The sequence below is a fragment of the Spermophilus citellus genome (assembly GCF_964194105.1).
Source record: "Spermophilus citellus genome assembly, chromosome: 14".
NCBI lineage: Eukaryota > Metazoa > Chordata > Mammalia > Rodentia > Sciuridae > Spermophilus > Spermophilus citellus.
The window spans coordinates 55,377,500-55,395,568 of record NC_138194.1 but is presented as its reverse complement, the minus strand read 5'-3'; the positions used below and the strand labels follow the sequence as shown (position 1 = coordinate 55,395,568).

General features: G+C 34.6%; 1 protein-coding gene across 1 annotated transcript in view; it reads right to left on the bottom strand.

Moving 5' to 3' along the window:
- Window positions 1-18,069, bottom strand: part of RALYL (RALY RNA binding protein like) — a gene marked incomplete at both ends in the record, with an annotated part of 341,755 nt that overhangs the window by 103,853 nt on the left and 219,833 nt on the right. The window contains one exon of the mRNA XM_081265866.1: window positions 3,111-3,186. Coding sequence (XP_081121992.1) covers window positions 3,111-3,186 — 76 coding nt within the window. The remainder of the gene's footprint in view (window positions 1-3,110; window positions 3,187-18,069) is intronic.

Genomic DNA, 18,069 nt, shown 5'->3' with positions numbered 1-18,069 from the left:
TATGACCTAGTTTTGTCACTCTTTGGCATTTATCCAAAAGAACTGGAATCAGCATACTAGTGATATCTGAATTTCAATATTTGTAGCAGCACAATTTACAATAATAAAGTTACAGAACCAGCCTAGATGTCTGTTAACAGATGAATGGATATATATAAAGTGTGATACACACACACACACACACACACACACACACACACGGCAGTTGCATTCAGCCATTAAGAACAATGAAATTATGTCTTTTGTTGGTAAACTGATGGACCTGGAGAACTGCAGAATAAAACTGACCAAATAACTTACTTTTATTTCATTATGCTCTCTTCTCACCCTACAGGTTGGTATTTTGTGCCAGTTGGCTAGAAAAGTAGCTACCACAGTTTACAGACCACAATAAATGTATTGAATATATTTTATATGAATGAATGCATGAATGAAAGAAAGAACAAATGGAACTGTTCCAGCTCTTTCATTTAAGATAAAAGAATAGGAAAGCAGAGACTATCCCCATTCCAATTTGCTGCCATATTCTTTATATTGAGCTAGCTTACTTCATCTGTTATGCAATGTTATACTTTCAAGATAATTATGCAAATATTGTTAGATAAACAACCTAAAGTTCAAAATCTGTGTCTATGATTACATAAGTAGGCGTCAACCTTCTTATTCCCATGAAGTATATAGTGCATAATGTTTCCTTTGCCACCTGCTGGCATAGTATTCATAGATAGAAATGTGACTGATTACTGGTGACTAGAAAAGCTCTGTTTTTTATAATCTGAATTGCTGAGGTGGTGAATGCAAAGAGCTGTGGTCTAGAGGCAAAATCACCCGAACTGAAGGCTGAAGACTAGAGTTCAGTTACCAATCTTGTTATTTTACTAGAGCAGATCCTTTATTGTCTTGGTAACTTAGGTTTCTCATTTGTAAAGCAAGGCATGTAATTCCAGCTTTGTGAGTTCTATGATGAACAGATGAAGAATGACTAGGAAAATATAGTTTTCCATATAAAAGTGAAGTACTATTATTAAGCTTGTGTAAGCATGAGAAAATGTATATAAAAGGGCTTTCTCAACTGCACATTTGTTCCCTTTTATTCCCTTTGTTACTGTTTTTCAATTTCACTGTACCCCAGTTTTAAATTTCTGTGAACAGATGCAAGCAGGATAAATAAGCATTTCCCCACTAATGTGATTTGTCTACAGTACAGCATATTTAACTGAAATTGTTTCTAATTCTTTTGAATTTATAATTGAACATAACTTAGTAAGAGAAAGTAACAGTTAAAACAACATTTGTTGTCTGTCATGAGCTTCCATTATCATAAGGAAATCAAAACAATCTGAGAAGAGGGAAATATGAAAATTAATATTGTGGCATAGACACTGGTATAACTTTGATGAGAGGGAAAAAAAACCAAAAAAGCTACACATGGCCAGCTTGTTTTGTTAATATTTGAATATGTGACTTTTCAAATGTTTTGTATTAGCTATGGCTAATACGTTAAAAAATGAACATGATCAAAAATTAGTCTGCATTGCCCAGTTTTTTAAATCAATATTGTCCTTTATTGCAAACAAGGTACAGAAAGTATCTTTTGCCTTGTTGATGAGTTCATCTCTGCTCTTTAACGTTGATAATTAGCCACAGGCTTATATTAATGTTTGTTATTTCCTGTGCTTTCTACGTTTTATATAAAATATCTTATTAAGATGAAATAAAGTAAAAGAGCCAAAATAACAAGGGAAATGAAGCTATATATTTCAATACAGCTTTAAAAAAAATCTCTGATAGTTGCATACTAGAGAGCCCTGAAGGGGTTAGGTGTGAATAGAACCTTAGAAAGTGATCTAGTTCTGACCCTTATTTTATTGTTTAGGAAATGAGGCTGTGCTGGGCTGAAAAGGAGATATGCTTGTTTTCAGAGAACAAGGACTAGAAAATAGCTCGAGGTCTCCTTAGCTGAACTCTCCCTATACTATACTGTATCTGAATGTAATCTAACACATATAACTTAATTCTCCTTTATCCAAATGATATTAGTAAAATAGGAAGCCTTGCTCAACACTTACGTTAGTTCTATGGCTATGGATGTGAACGATGATACGTATCTGGGAGAAGACCTAATAAATTGGATGACAGGCAATCTCAATAGCCTGGAACAATTGGCTATATCTAACAAAAGGGAATTTTGCAGAGACAGATGCGAAGTCAGCACTTAACAATACAAAAACCAGTGGCAAAGTATGTGAAGTGGGACAACGGAACATGATTATTTTTCAAAGTGGCTGTTTTTCAAGAGCTGAAAATTATATGAGTTCACTCTTTTCTTGCTCAGATCAACAGAATTTTATTTAACTTAGTAGAGGTACATACAGAGCAACAAAGTTGCTAAATCTAGTTTACTCTACCCACCAGGAATTCTAAATATAGGTGTGGACACTGATAAACTGAGGCATGTAACAGGACAAAAACAATGTTAAATTGACTCAGTTCTAAGTAACTATAGGAAAGGCTAAAGGAATTGGATATGTCTCTCTGAAGAAGAGAAGAATTCTATTTGTTATTTTGGAGAAATGGAAATGACAAGAACGTGTACAGTGCAATGAAAGAGGCTGAGCCATTGAGTGGAAACAATTTGGAGTATGTTGTCTGAAGGCTTGAGTTTGAGTACTAGGACAATTACTTACCAGAGATATAACCTTGAGAAAAATCACTAAGAAACTGAATCTAAGGTTCTTGATCTACATTGTAAGATTGTTTTGAAAATTAAATTAAACAACATATGTAAAACCCCGATAGTACATGGCATGTAGTAATTATTCAACATTGACCTTTATACCTGTCAGGCAGAATCAGAGACTTTTATTAGATGTTATTGGAAAAGTGGGTTGCAGATGGTTATATGAGCAGACATAAGAATGTTAGTTGTTCAAGATTCCTGGAAATGTTGCATGATATATCTGTGTGATGCTCAACAACATTCTCTTCTACTTTATGCCAGTAAAAAACATGAGTCAAAAAAAAGTTGATTCCTTACATGAAATATTGTCTTAAAAAGTTGTAAGACATTTTTACCACTACATATCACATAAAAGAGATGGTTTAGGTACCTGTAAAGTGCAGAAAGGGGCCTCTTGTTTCCGGGTTTTGGTCTGTATGGTTTGGGTTCCCCTGCCATGTTGATATCTGCAAACAGAATAAAATAGCATTGATTAAAAAAGTAAACGGTTTTAGAAAAGAAAATCATGGAGTTTTTTTTTCCATTTGATTATGAAAATGCTGTATGCCATTCATTCATTCAACATGTATTTAGTGAGTGCCTATTTGATGCCAGGTACAGTTTGGGACATGTCATGATAAAATAGATTCTTGTTCTTGTGGAAGTTATGTTTTATTGGGGGTAGGTAGACAGTAAGAAACAAACACAACAGGAAAAATATATAACATATTAGAAAATGATTAGCATTATGAAAAAAAATGCTGAGCAAGGTAGAGGGAATCAGCATGTTGGACCTGGGAGGACATCCAAGGTTACTGTAAAACTGCATCATGAAGTACTGTTTCCCAAGTTGGGTAAAGGAAACATGGGTTTGCATTATGATTTTTTTAAATAATTTCAGTATTTCATGCATTTTATTTTCAGTAACTAATAATTAAAAATAAAAATGAGAATAAAATGATAAATTATGTGTTAGCAAATCATCCCGTCAGAAACAGTAGGTTTTGGTGAACAAGTGCATTCACCAAGAGAGAATGATATATCTTTCTGATTTTCACTTCTTGCCAAGAACGTCTCAGTGTACATAAAGGTTTGTATGAAATAAAGCGTTAATCATAAAAAGGGTTATTAAATTTCCCAAAATGCCTTTTCCACTTACATAGAAAAAGAAACTAGAAGCATGTAATCATAATATGGACCATATTTACTTAGGGAACAACAAAACATCCTCAGCAACTTGAATGTGAAGCTACAGAATTCTGGGGTGGTCAGAGGGAGAAAGGAACATATCCTTTGCCTTCATTAACTGAGGATATGATTGAGTCCCTGAGACACATAGAAGATGCCTAAATACATGACAGTGGGTGTGTTATATATATATATATATATATATATATATATATATATATATATTGTATATATAATTGATCAACCTTGAACTAAAGAAATATCTAGACCCATTTTAAAGAAATTGGGATGTTGGGTGAAGAAGGTTTGGGAAATGCAATAAACAAATAGATAAAATAAAGTTAAAATTTCCAAAGAATGATTAAAAAGGAAAATCTAAAGGATAGACACTTCAAAGAAAGTGTATTTGGAAAGAAAAGAAAGGGAAGACTTCTATTGCTAGTGCAGTGGACTAAATACACCTAGTCATCTACCACTGAAAACACTATGAATGAAATATAAGTATATCCCTTAAAATAAATACAACATGAAGCTAGCAAGAAAAGTAAGGAGTTTGAAAAATATCCTACATATGAGTAAAAACAAAATTAAATGGGATTAGACACTGAACCTGGCATGCCCTTAAAGACATTTGTTGAGGCCAGAACCTGGGTTTTAGTTTTCCTACTCTTTTGGGTCAGAGGGGACATGAGATGGTGTGGAGATGAGGGAGTTGTTGTCAAGGATTTTATCAGGAGAAAGAGAAGACAATTTCTTATTTAATAAAGGATATCTACAAAACATGTACAGTAAATGTTGTAACCAATAATGAGACATTGAACAAGTTTTCTTCAAGATCAGGGACTTTAAAATGGCATCTACCATAACTATCTCCATGTAAGATTGCTCTTGATAACCTAATCAGTGTATTAAGTCAGGAATGCAATATTAGATATAGGAAAGAAGATATGAAACTGTCAGTAATTTCTGGTCAATATAACCTCCTTCCCCAAGCCCACAGATTGTTATAATTAATTAGAAAGTTCAGTATGTTGATTGGATGCCAAGCCAATTATACAAAATTCAAATGCATTTCCCTATACAACAATACATATGTTTAACACATAGTTTAAAGCAAATCTCTCTCTCTCTCTCTCTCTCTCTCTCTCTCTCTCTCTCTCACACACACACACACACACACACAATATAAAGTACCTAAGAGTAAACCTATCAGAAAAATTGAAGGAACTTAATGAAGAAAAGTATAAAACCACATTGAAAGATTTTACAGTAAATTTACACAAATACAGAGAAATTGGAAAACATATATGTCAATCTTCCCCAAGTTGATTTATGGATTCCATGCCATTTCAACAAAACCCCACAATAACTTTTTATGTGTATGCACAGTTTGAAAAGTTGATACTAGAATTTATATGATACCACAGAGACCAAATATAGCTATGATACATTTAGAAAAAGGAAAAGAGTTGGTAAAGTTGCCTTATCAAGATTTATTTTTCTAGCTATGATGATCAAGACTGTAGTATTAGCACAAGAGAACAGGGGACAATTGAACAGAATAGGGACTTCCAAACTCACAATCCCATATGACATATCTATATATGCATCTATTGGCATATATGGATATCTGAATTTTCACAGAACTTGCCTAGAAGATCTTTGAGGAAAATATAGGCTTTTAAATAAATGGTGCTATAACAATTGCTTCCTCACAAGGGCAAATATAAAACTGGACCTCTATCATACCCTAGACCAAAAAAATATCAATTACTAATGCGTAAATATGAAAGACAAAAATATAAAAATTTTAGGAGGCAATAAAATAGAAAAACTTTATGAGCTCAAAGTATGGAAGGATAATCTTAAACCAGACATAGAAATCACTAGCCTTAACACATAAAACAGGTAAATTCTACTGTATTGAAATTAAGAATTTCTGTTCATCAAAAGTTGCTTAAAGACAGTGAAAAGAACAGCAAATTGGACAAAATGTCCTTGATAAAGGATTTGGTTTTTGAATATATAAAGAACACATTTATATCACAGGATTTGTCAAAATACCAAAGAGAAAATTAAGCAAAATCTACTAAATGCACTTGAAGAAGAAGAAAAGCAATGGCAAAGAAACACATGAAATAATGCTCAGTTTCATTAGTAATAGGAAACGTAAGTTAAAACACCAGGAATTATAATTGAAACTACTGAATTTTCAACAACTTCAAGTGCCAATTTCAAGTGCCATTGAGGTTTTCTAACAATTGGAAAATGTGTACGATACAAGTATAAATGTAAATTAATGAAACTATTATGGAAAATAAATTTTCAGCTTTTAATAAACTTAGAATGTTCAACTGTATGATCCAGGAGGTTTGTGAACCTCAAAAAGTCTTGCACTTATGTACCGTAAGATATGTGACAGAGTGTTTGTTATAGTACACTGGGTAAAAAAAAAAAAAAAAAAAACTGTACAAAAATACAACATCAATTTCCAGGAGATGTGAGAAATAAACTGAGATGTTTTTATGAAAAGAAATACTATAAAGCGTATACACACACACACACACACACACACACACACATACACACACATACAGAGAGAGAGAGAGAGAGAGAGAGAGAGAGAGGACCAATGTAACATATTAGAAAACTTAGTAAACCCCCAAACTGACACACACACTCCTAATGTGTATATGCAAAAAATGACATTTATAGATATCTGAATTATAAACATACAGAATTAGAACCAGAGATAACATGACTGATGTATTAATGAACAGCAGGAACATAATTCTGAACAAAAATAATTTCATAGGAAAACATTGAGAGTATGAACCCTTTTATGTAAATGAAATTGCAAAATTAAACACTATGTAGAAAGAAAAGAAAGCAGAGATGAGCAATGAATTCAGTAGAGGATTGCCTCTGAAAAGGAAGAAGAGAGTGTGGGATTTGGGAGGACATCCAAGGGACCTTAAAATTGCATGACAAAGTACTGTTTCCTAAGTTGGGGAAAAGAAATATGGGTTTACATTATAAAATTATTATTTATTACTCAAGTGTTTTATATTTTTTAGTGATGAATAACTAATAATTTAAAAAGAAAATGAGAATAAAAATGGTAAATTATGTTGGTTAATATGAGCAGAAGCAGTAGGTTTTGGTGAATGAGTGCATTTGGCAAAAATTGGAAGCTGATATCTGGTGGGAAAGCAGAACAGGTTGGTGGATTATTGAGTATGAGAATATTATTAGACACTCCAATTAGAATTTCAAATTCTATATAATTTAGGGGTTATAATTTAGGTTCTGAGTAAAGAACAGATCTGAGAATTAATCATTAAGACTGACTCTTGCATGTTTTAGAATAAGGCACAAGAAAAATCAAGTGTCTGAGTCTTTCAGATGTAATATACTTGGGACAAAAACACAAGTGAATGGATAAAAAATGTGATATATATATTCAATGGAATATTACTCAGCTTTAAAGAAGAGTGAAACTATGGTATTTGCTGGAAAATGGATGGAGTTGGAGAATATCATGGTAAGCGAAACAAGCCAATCCCAAAAAACCAAAGGCTGAATGTTTTCTCTAATATGCGATGATGCTAATTCACAATAGGAGGGGGATTAGAGAGAAGAACAGAGTTACCTAAGATTAGACAGAAAGGAGTGAAGGGAGGGGAGGGGAGGGAATGTGGGGATAGGAAGGATAGTAGAACCAAACAGACAATATTACTTTATGTATATTTGTGATTGCATGACCAATGTGATTCTACAACATGTACAATCAGAAAAATGAGAAATTATACCTCATCTATGTATGATACATCAAAGTGCATAAATGCATTCTACTGTCACCTATAACTAATTAAAACAAATAAAATAATTTTAAAAATCAGGTGAAACAAATATAGACTTCTGTTTTTATAAAACTCTGTAATGCTAGTTGAAGGTATCTGTCTATGAAAATATCATGATATTCACTTGTATATTTGTAGCTTAGATCCCATGACTTAAAAAGTGAAAAACGTAAAATTATTCTCATAAGTAAATAAAAAAGCTTGAGAAACTCTGTCAATAAAAATATTGTAGCATGCTCTTTCTTTTCATGATGTGCTGTCAGTTGTTCTGAAAATATGCTTAGGAGTTTAACACCATATTCATACAACAGGAAGCCTTTCATGACAGGCTGGTAAACTCAGTCATTTCCAGACACTAGCCTCCCTTCAAAGGGATTGAAAATTCATAAGCAAACTCTTTGTCCCTTCTGAATATTGAATAGTGTTCAAATGCAGAATTTTTCTTTGAATTCATGGAAATTTATACTTAAATATGCACATTTTAATATTTTTTCACTGTTATATTGACCATTATCCAAAGCCTGGTTTCACTGGATAGAGAGGAGAGGGGGAAAAGTAGCATGTCATCCAGGGAGAGGGGGACACAGGGCAGGGAACTCAGTTCATCTGGTGGACATAAAGCCTTAAAAACATAAAGAGCATTTCCTTTGCAATGAACTTTATAAATACAAGAGTTAATTGTGTCTTCAGAACAAGTCAGCTTGGATGAAAGCCAAGTCTCAGTTTCTTATGCAGCAATAGCTATTGGTCTTCAAAGGACCTTACAAACAGGGCAATGATACCTTAGCAGGAACTCTGTGGGTATTGGCATAGGACCTCCTGAGCCTATGTATCCTCATTTCCCTGGTACTGTGCAAGTTATTCACAAGACAGGACCAGGGGAGTAAAACAGAGACACAGCAGGGTGGGGAGGATGGTTATTTCTTGAGTTCCTGAATTTATACATTGATACCCAATACTAATATTGGGAGTTCTTTATATTATTTTCAAGAAGGGATGCAGATTTAACCATTCTTAATAAGTGATTTTTAATTAGAAATTCTTAGTTTCTAGTTATGGATCAGAAGTACCCAAGCAGAACCTACTTGACTGGGGGTATATAGTTCAGTGATATTGCATTTGCATAGTATACACAAGGGCCCAGATTTGATCCCCAGCATCACAAGTAAATAAATAAAAGTACTTGTGGATCAGCTTGGTGAACCTTACCAGCCTTCCAGGGATAATGCTCAACAATGTAGTGGAAAATACATAAATGGGCACGTTTAAGTATTTACCTTGGTAAATTCAGATAAGCTCTATTTTAAAGAAGTCTTTTGATGAGACTTATCTGTGTTAGAGTGCACTACCCAGCACACCTGTGCAGACCTCCCTGATCCTTTCCAGCTATAGGGACCAAAAGGAAGAGGACTTAAGCTCTACTTATAGCTAGGAGAGAGGAATAGAGACACTCATGAAGGGGAATTTGCATTTTGTCATAGAATATTATGAGCCTCTATAAACACCTACAAAGATTCATGTAGAACAGTCCCAAATCTACTTTGATTTTTGATTGATTTTAATTATTGGTTTCAATATTTCAAATTAATATGAAAATATAAGAAAAAGTTAAAATATGTTTCAAAATTATACTTACATTATGCCTCAGACTAAAACAATTGAGAAATATCCTATTGGATTACTTCCATATCTTTTCATAGTAAGTTAATTTAGAATATATTAACTCACTAAAAAATTTAGCCAATTCCCTTTTCTTCTTCATGTTAAAACTAAGAAATACTATTATACCATGACACAAACAACTATAAAGGGCAAAACTGAACAAAGTCAATGAGCTGAACCTATTTAGATTCAAAGCAAATTAAATGAGGAAAATAGGGACAGGTATTGTCACAAAGTGCCATCCTGAGAAGTGAAAACCAGCACATGTCAACATATTGATTTGAATAATCCCTGGTAGTGAACTACTAAAGACCACAGCAATAGCATTCTATCATTTGGGAAGATACTTCTGATTCTACACCCAAATATATGTCACTTTCCCCCTTCACACCTCTTATTTTACATCATTTCCATTGTACTGACTACAGTGTGTTTGTGACCTTTGAGTTTGAATTTTGAGAGTTCTCATAGTTTTACAAAACTTCTTGTGCTCTACAGCTCCCTGCAGTGTTGTTTATCCAGTAACTGGTCAATGATTCCATTGTCACTTGCATTTATGCGGGCCAGAGGCAGATTCTTGCATGGGTGTTTTTCAGATCCAAGCAAACACATCCTGTCAACACATTTCCTAAAGTGGTGTTTTTTTTTTTTAACAGTATTTTGGAAGATGTTAATAGGAATGTCATCAAACAAATTCATCAAAGTAAAATGGTTTGGTTAAAAATGCTATGGATATTTGCACTATAAATTAACAGATAAAATCTTGATAAAAAGAGAAACATGTTGAGTCTTGTTTACTCAAGTGTTCTTGTGTATACAGGTGAATATAGGCTTTTTTTGCACAGCATGCCTGTTAACGTCTAGCACATCAGAGCTCCACCAGAATACTGGTGTATGAGATAGCCTGAAAATATTTAGAAAAATATTTTACATTTATTTCCTTGCCAAGGATTAAATTTGGAACAGCCTCATTTTAAAGGTTAATGCAATGTTTTAAATTACATATTATTTATACTGCTGTAATAAACTGACACTCACTACTTAATTCAATACCACTGGTGATCCCTGATGTCCTCTGTCATTTTCTAGCTACATTAAATCTTGATGTGGAAGTAATGTCTAACATATAGTGTGATAGAGCATCAATTATCAAGGTTTTCTTCTAAATGTGGAAAGGAATTGAAAGCAATATTCTTCTAAAGGAATTAGTTAAAAGGAAAATATTCTTAGAAGGTTTTTTTCCCTCTTCTCTCCCTGGTTTAAATGGAAATCTAAATAATTCAGCCATGGCATATAGACTGTCAGGAAAAGTCATTCAGAGTCTTTTATTGTTCACATTTAGAAGATTTAAGGATTCATTACCGTTCCATTGAATAAAACTTCAGGAGATAAAGAAAACAGTCTGTTATGTTTGACAAGTGAATGGATATAACCATACATTACCCAAGGATAAGTATCAAACCATTAAAAATTGTTTTTGCAGTTATTATTAGTTTAGATCCTCAGAACAACCTTGTGAAATGAGCAGAGCAAGAATCATTATTCTCACTTCATGCACACAGGTATTTGATCTACTGAGAAATTAAATGGCTTTCATATTAATATCATTAGCCCATCTCACTACACTGTCCCGTGTGCCAACATCAAACTAACAGGGGAGGGGTTACCTGCTCCTGCAGAAAGAGATGACTATCTGAGGGTCAGCATCAGGAACGGAAGCTGCACTAGACTCACAGTTTAGAACTTCTTCTCTTGTGTCTCATTGCTCTTCTCCAAATTTTTATGCCACTCATATCCAGTTTTGGATGTGGAAAGCAGCTTGTAAAACAATGCACTCTGAATTATCAGAGCTTTGGCATCATGGGGCAGGATGCATGGTTAAAGGAGTGCCATAGGGAGATTTTTCTGGCACCAACAGGAAATGTACTTTTGACTCCCAGCTCAGCTGCCTGAGATTTTCTGCCCAGGTAGCTTCATAATCCAGTATTTTGCTGGAGCTGCAAAGCAGTGTGTTTACTCTGAAGAAAAATTGCACAAAACTTGAAAATGCCAAGTGCAACCCACCTTATGATTTAAAATATGAACATCTGAATCATTTTGAGTCCAAAGCTGAGAGTAAAACCATTTCATACTGCAAAAGTAAATGGCTTTCTAATCTTGTTTTTTTTCCCTTCCCAGAATCAAAGCTAGTTTTAACACTTGAAATATGTCTTTAATAGTATGTTAAAATATTCACTGTTATGAGAATGAAACTGTAGTCTAATTTTACTGGGCAGCCACTGAATTGTGACCACTTTAATGAGCCTTTGGACCTAGTTTCATAAATTAGTTCTGACACAACACTATGGCACGTTGGCCTCTGGTTATTAGAATGCTAATGCAAAGATCACTGGTTGGCCAGATTCCCATTTGTTACCAGAATACACTCCATGCTTCCAGGCTCTGTTTGCAAGGGCAAATAAAAGTGGAAACTTGAACTTCATACCAAAGAACTGGTAAGTCTGACTCTTTTATGCGACTTATTTAGATTAAACACACACACACACACACACACACACACACACACACACACATTTTTTTTCCCCAGTAGAAACCAAAGTGGAAGAAAATGGACACACCTTTTATATTTACTATCTATTTTTTTCCAAAGGTTATATTAAGAAGGAAAAAAATCATGGATCATCCACTGTCATTGTATTTTGTTGAACACATAAAATGTGCTGTGTGCTGTGCTAAGTGTTTAATAAACAAAAATGAGCATTGTGTGCTCTACAGATATTACAGAGAAAGACAAACCTGCCACTTTCTATAGAAAATGTCACATGTCATAATAAAGAAGTGGACTTCGTGCTTTGAGGATATGGTGCCCCATTCTCTATAGCTGAGAATGTCTTTAAGGGTCCATTCTTTGTGTATGAGGTGTTTTTTTTCCCTGAAGCAGCAATTCTAATGTGAAGTGTTTCATAGAACCACATCTTCCAAAGTCTGCAAAAGCCTTAGCTCTTATCAGTTGAGCCAGAAACTTGTTTCTGTTCTTTGTTTGTTTGTTTTACTTTGCCCTTCCCATCAAAACTCTTATTAGCTAATTGTCAAAATACCTTTGATTTGCCTTGAAGCATAAGTGGCATGAAACTTGATAAAACTGTGGGGCTTTGGTACATGTTTAATCAATGTCAAGTCTAGTCTAAAATTATTGAGCAGCAAACACAAGCACATTTTCACACAGGTTACAAAGCAAACACTAAGTGGTAATAATTATAAAACTATTTAATTTCTAAATTTTTCTACTTATATAATTATTCTTGGATCATTTTATCTCTTTTGTTATCTTGGATAAGTTTCCTAAAGAAGTCTTTTCTATATTCCACAAACATCTTTATCTCTGTAAAGGTTAAAAATCAAGATGACAAGTTTTATAAAGAGATACATCTTTTAGAAACCAAATAAATCAAACATAAAATTCACATACATGTCCACCAGCTGAACTCTGAATATGTATAGTACTTTGCTTAACAGTTTTAAAAATATACTTAGTGATTTATTAACATCAACAGTGGAAAGATGTTATGATAATTAAGACTAAAACTACATGGTGAAAATAATTAGCTATCTGTGAATCATAAATGTATAGATTTAACAGTACTAATTATTTTGCATCTATAGTTTATTTTCATAGTTGAATATAAAATATTCCTTGAAAAATAAAATTAAACCAACAGAGAGTTTGGATTACCAGTTTCTTTGTGAACACTCAGATTTTTACATGAGTGAAAAAAGACCTCAAGATGTGAGTATTGCTCCTCTTGTTGATTTCCTATTCTAATTTCTCCTTTTCCATGTGTGTACATATGGACTTTATTTTCTTAGGTCCTCTTTGTGATGACTGTATTCAGTGTTTACAATATTCCAACTGCTGTGCTAATTCATAAATATAATTAAATGCCAGAAGTAAAGTTAGGAAGTCGAATACATATGATGAGGAAGGTAGCACACAACCATGGTGGTGTGACCGAAAACAAGCTAATATCTGTACAGGCTAGGAGCTGGTTACAAATTCAGAAACCAGGTTCTTCCCACTCTCAGTGAGTCAGAACCTGCACTTTGAAAAGAACATCCAGTGGTTGCCATGAACCTTCAAGTTTGTGAAACACTAGAATATTACACTTTTAGTTTACATCTCTTCCTTCAATTGTCATTCAAGGACTTTATTTTTTCAGATGTTTTGAAAAGATGGTGTTAAGAATTCTGAACAGGAGAATAAAGCTTTTAGGGATGACATTGAAAAGATGTCTTTCTAAAGGCTTACAATGTAATAATGCTATCTTAATGTCATCGTTGATGATAGTAATCATTGCTGGTATTTGTACATCATTTAGCAGTTGATCAAATTTTTACACACAATAAAAAATCTTACACTAACCCTGTTGATTCCAATTTACAGAAGTTTAAATTCAGAAAACATAAGTGTTTTGCATAAGCTAACATCACTAATAAGAAGTGGTATCAACTACAATTTCAGGAATTCTCACTCCAAACACTGTATTCTGTAAATGAAGGTTGATTCTAATTTTTTTGAAAAAGTCACTGGCTTATTGTAGGGTCTATGTAATTTATTGGCAGATTGCTAAATACATAGTAATTTCATTTATACAAAGGATCAATTTTTTTAATAACGTCTCCATGAGAAAATTATAAAGTAGAAAGCCTTTAAATCAAAACTTACTCTTAGGAAAAAGCAAACCCCAAAGAGCTCTTTTGCCTGAGAATGCAAAACTGATAGAGCAAAGAAACAAAGAAATACAAAAAAATTAAGATTCTTCTCTTCCAGTGGCTGAGGAGGCTGAGGCACGAGGATCACCAGTTTGAAGCCATCCTCAGCAATTTAATTGAGGCCATAAGCAACTTAGTGAGACCCTATCTCTAAATTTAAAAAAAATTATATATATTGGGGATGTGGCTCAGCAGTTAAGCCCACCCCTGGTTCAATCTCCAATACCAAAAAACGAAACAAAACAAAACAAAAAACTAACCTTCCCAAAAAGGAAAGAAATGGGATATTGGGATACACAATATTTAATAACGAAGCCAAGTTAAGGCAAAAAAAAAAAAGATATACAGGATTCTCTGAGATAAAAAACAAAAACAAAAACAAAAACAAAAAAAACTTCCAGCCAGGGCTTAAGCAAAAACATTTAGAAGATTTTTCTGTTGTCCCATCTGTATCCATAACCACTATCCAGCCACATTTCCTCTTTTGACTTCCCACCTCTTAACTCACCTCCATTCCTCATGTTTCCTCTGCAATAGCATTGGTACCCTGAATGCTTCTCAAACATGTCCTTGCCCTGCTCTAATTGATTCCTCTCCTCTGGCTTCTTCTCCCTCCAGGTAATCCCTGGCTAAATTCCTCAACTCCTTCAAATCTTTGCTCAAAGGTTTAATATGGTAACTTTACTATTACTATTTAAAATTGGTGTTAATATTTACTTACTATTCTTACTATTTAATATGGCAATATCATCTCCTATCACTCATCACAATCACAGTCCTCTGCTTTAATTTTTGTTTTCCAAAGCATTATTTGCTTCTATTGTGTGATATAATTTATTTACTTATTATATCTTTTATTTATTTCGAGACACCTGCCTCCCCACCGAAATGAAGCCAAGAATTTTTGTTCTGCTCATAAATGTATTCAAAGAATGTAGTATAGTTGGCTCACAGATGTGGCTAAAGTGTTTGTCGAATAAGTGAAGGAGCTCATCAATGAGTTAATAAATATGTGACCTGAACTTCTGGGACAGACATAACCACATCATAAACAAAGTTATAATTAGGGTGACCTTGCCATTTAGTATCAAAATGGGTCATTTTAGAGTGAAATGGGATGAAATTATTAAAATTCTATTATTTAAAAATGTTAGTTAATCAAAAAATGGTTTATTATATCACTGTTCTAAAAAAGTTGTAATTAAAGATTTTAAAAAATTCTTCTAATGAATATGTTTTGAGTAAAGCAAATTTAAAATGAATTTTAATTTTGATTATTTGAATATTAAAAACAATATAAGCTGAGTAATTTTCCACGGTGATTTACTCAGGTCTCTGATAATACCTGTTTTATATGTTCTGTATTTTTCTGTAAAATTAATTGTTCTATGCTATTATTTTCAGTTTTCATATAATTTCTCAAATATTTTTGACATTATTGACACGTACAAAAGACTGCTTTGTAAATATACTTTAGTTGAAAAAATCTCTTCTTACAAATGTGGGGGAAAATAAACTCAAAGCCAATTAACAATGAATGAATGAAGTTTTCAATTCCATTTTTACACTGAAATGCGCAAATAGTTCAGTCCAAATACTTTTGCAGATACTGTCTTTTTACCTTCAGTCACAGAGCACTTTCCTTTGGCATATTTTTATAAGAAAAAACCTATCAAAATGTCTGAATAGTCTTTTGAACGTCTCAGTAAATATAGATGCCACACAATCGTGAACATTCTCAATTTCATTCCTCTAGCACAGAAGATAAATATTTATTATGAATAAAAGCGCTGGTAAAATATTTTCCCCTAAGTCAAAATATTTCTGTCATGATAATAGGCATTAAAAATTAAATCTCGACCGTGTCAAGAAAGGGGCCTAGGTGGAGTGAATCCGCCACGACTCCAGCCAAGGTGGAGTGAGTCCATCACAACTTCAGCGCGAGCCATAAGGCTGCAGCCCCCGAGCTGCCCGGCTCCCTCGGCCCCTTCTCCTTCTCCTCTCCGCCTCTCCGCTTTGCTTCTCCCTCGCCGTCTCTCCTCCCACGCTCAGTCCCTAAATCTAGATCTCAATTTCTTTCCCCCACCCCGCCCGCTCTCCCGCGTGTCCAGTACCTGGCCCGCGCAGGCTCCGAGGCGCTGCCTCCCCTCCCCCAGCCCGCACCCCCTCCCCGGGGGTCCCGAAGGCCACAGCTGGGCCGCCACCAAGCTGCCGCTGCCGCTTCCCATGGAGCACCATAGAGCAGACTCTTCACCGCGCGAGTGAGATGCCGAGTAAAATGGAACAGCTGATAAGATGAGTGACAATTTAAAATCTAAGTGATCCAACATGGCGGCGGACGAGGAGAGAACAAGTCTCTAACCGCTTCAGCTGCGCGAGCATAGGGAGAAGTAAACTGTCAAAATACTGTTCGCTCAGGACCACTAGGCACTGTTGAGCTGAAGGGGATCCCGGGCGAACAGTCTGCCCCTCTCAGAACACACCGAGCCCGGATTGGGCTGCATTCTAGTTCTGGTTCGCCTGCTTCTCGTGACTCAGCACTAATGATCCCACTGAAATAACTAGTCGGCCCACCTGAACTCACAGAGGTAAAAGCCAACTGAGCACGATAGTCAGACCCAGGGTATCCCTCTGCTGACAACAGAGGTCCCTGGCACCAGCTACCAGGGGAGTTGCTACCCGAGGGCAAACAAATTCGCTGGGGGTCCTCAGCCCCAAGCCCTACAAACTTAGGGTCTGAGGGAGGGAAACAGAAAGGGTGTGCCCAGGCATCCATGGAAACAAGGCTACCAGGAGCAGCAGACCCGGCGTGTAGCCAGTATTGTGGTGAGCGTCACAGGTGAGCGGGGTCTGGTTTGAGGAACCACAAGAGAAGGCCTTAGGCATTCAGGATTGGAGACCCGCACAGTCTGGGAAGAAGAGCTGAGGCACAGTGATTGGTTCCCACCCATCAAGAAGAGAAGCCTGGCCCAGTGGACATAGCTCCACCTACTGGAAGAGAAGTTAATTGAGCTCTATGACTGCATTTATTATTATTATTATTATTATCATTATTATTATTATTATTATTTTTAATGATTATTATTGGTATTTTTTTTTAATTTTATTTTCACTTTTTGGTGTTGATGTTGTTCTTCTTCAACTTTCTTATTAATGGTTTCAATTTTTTTTAATTCTTTTTATTCTATTATTATTACTATTATGTTTTAAACTTTAATTTCCATTTGTTTATTATCATTATAATTTTTTTTGGTTTTAAATTTTTATTTTTTCATTTTTTCTTTCTTTCTTTTCACTTATTTCTTTTGTCTTTTCATTTATTTTCAATTTTCTTATTCCCCCTTTCTTGAATTCTACCTGCCTACACTCACTCTCTTTAATGACTTCTTCCCTTCCCTTCTAATACCTCTCCTCCCAAGCATCAAATAAATTTATAAGAGTAAACAGTAACTCAGCAGTCAAACAGAACAAGAAGTATCATGAGCATAAAAAAGCAAGGAAGAAAAGGAGTACAAACAATGAAAGACAGCCTAAATATTCAGGAGGACCTAGAGTCATCAGAAAAATGGCCATATAAAGAACTCAAGGAACACCTTAGACAGATGGAAAGGAACCTTAAAGATCACATTGAAAATGAATTACTTAAACAGATAAAAGAAGAAGGTAAGCATCTTTATCAGGAGATAGAGATTATAAAAAAAAATCAAACAATAATTCTAGAAATGAAGGAAACGATAAACCAAATTAAAAACTCAATTGAGAGTATCACTAACAGAGTGGAGCAAGTAGAAGCCAGAACGTCAGATAATGAAGACAAAATATATCATCTTGAAAAGAGTCTAGCCAACTCAGATAGGCTGGTAAAAA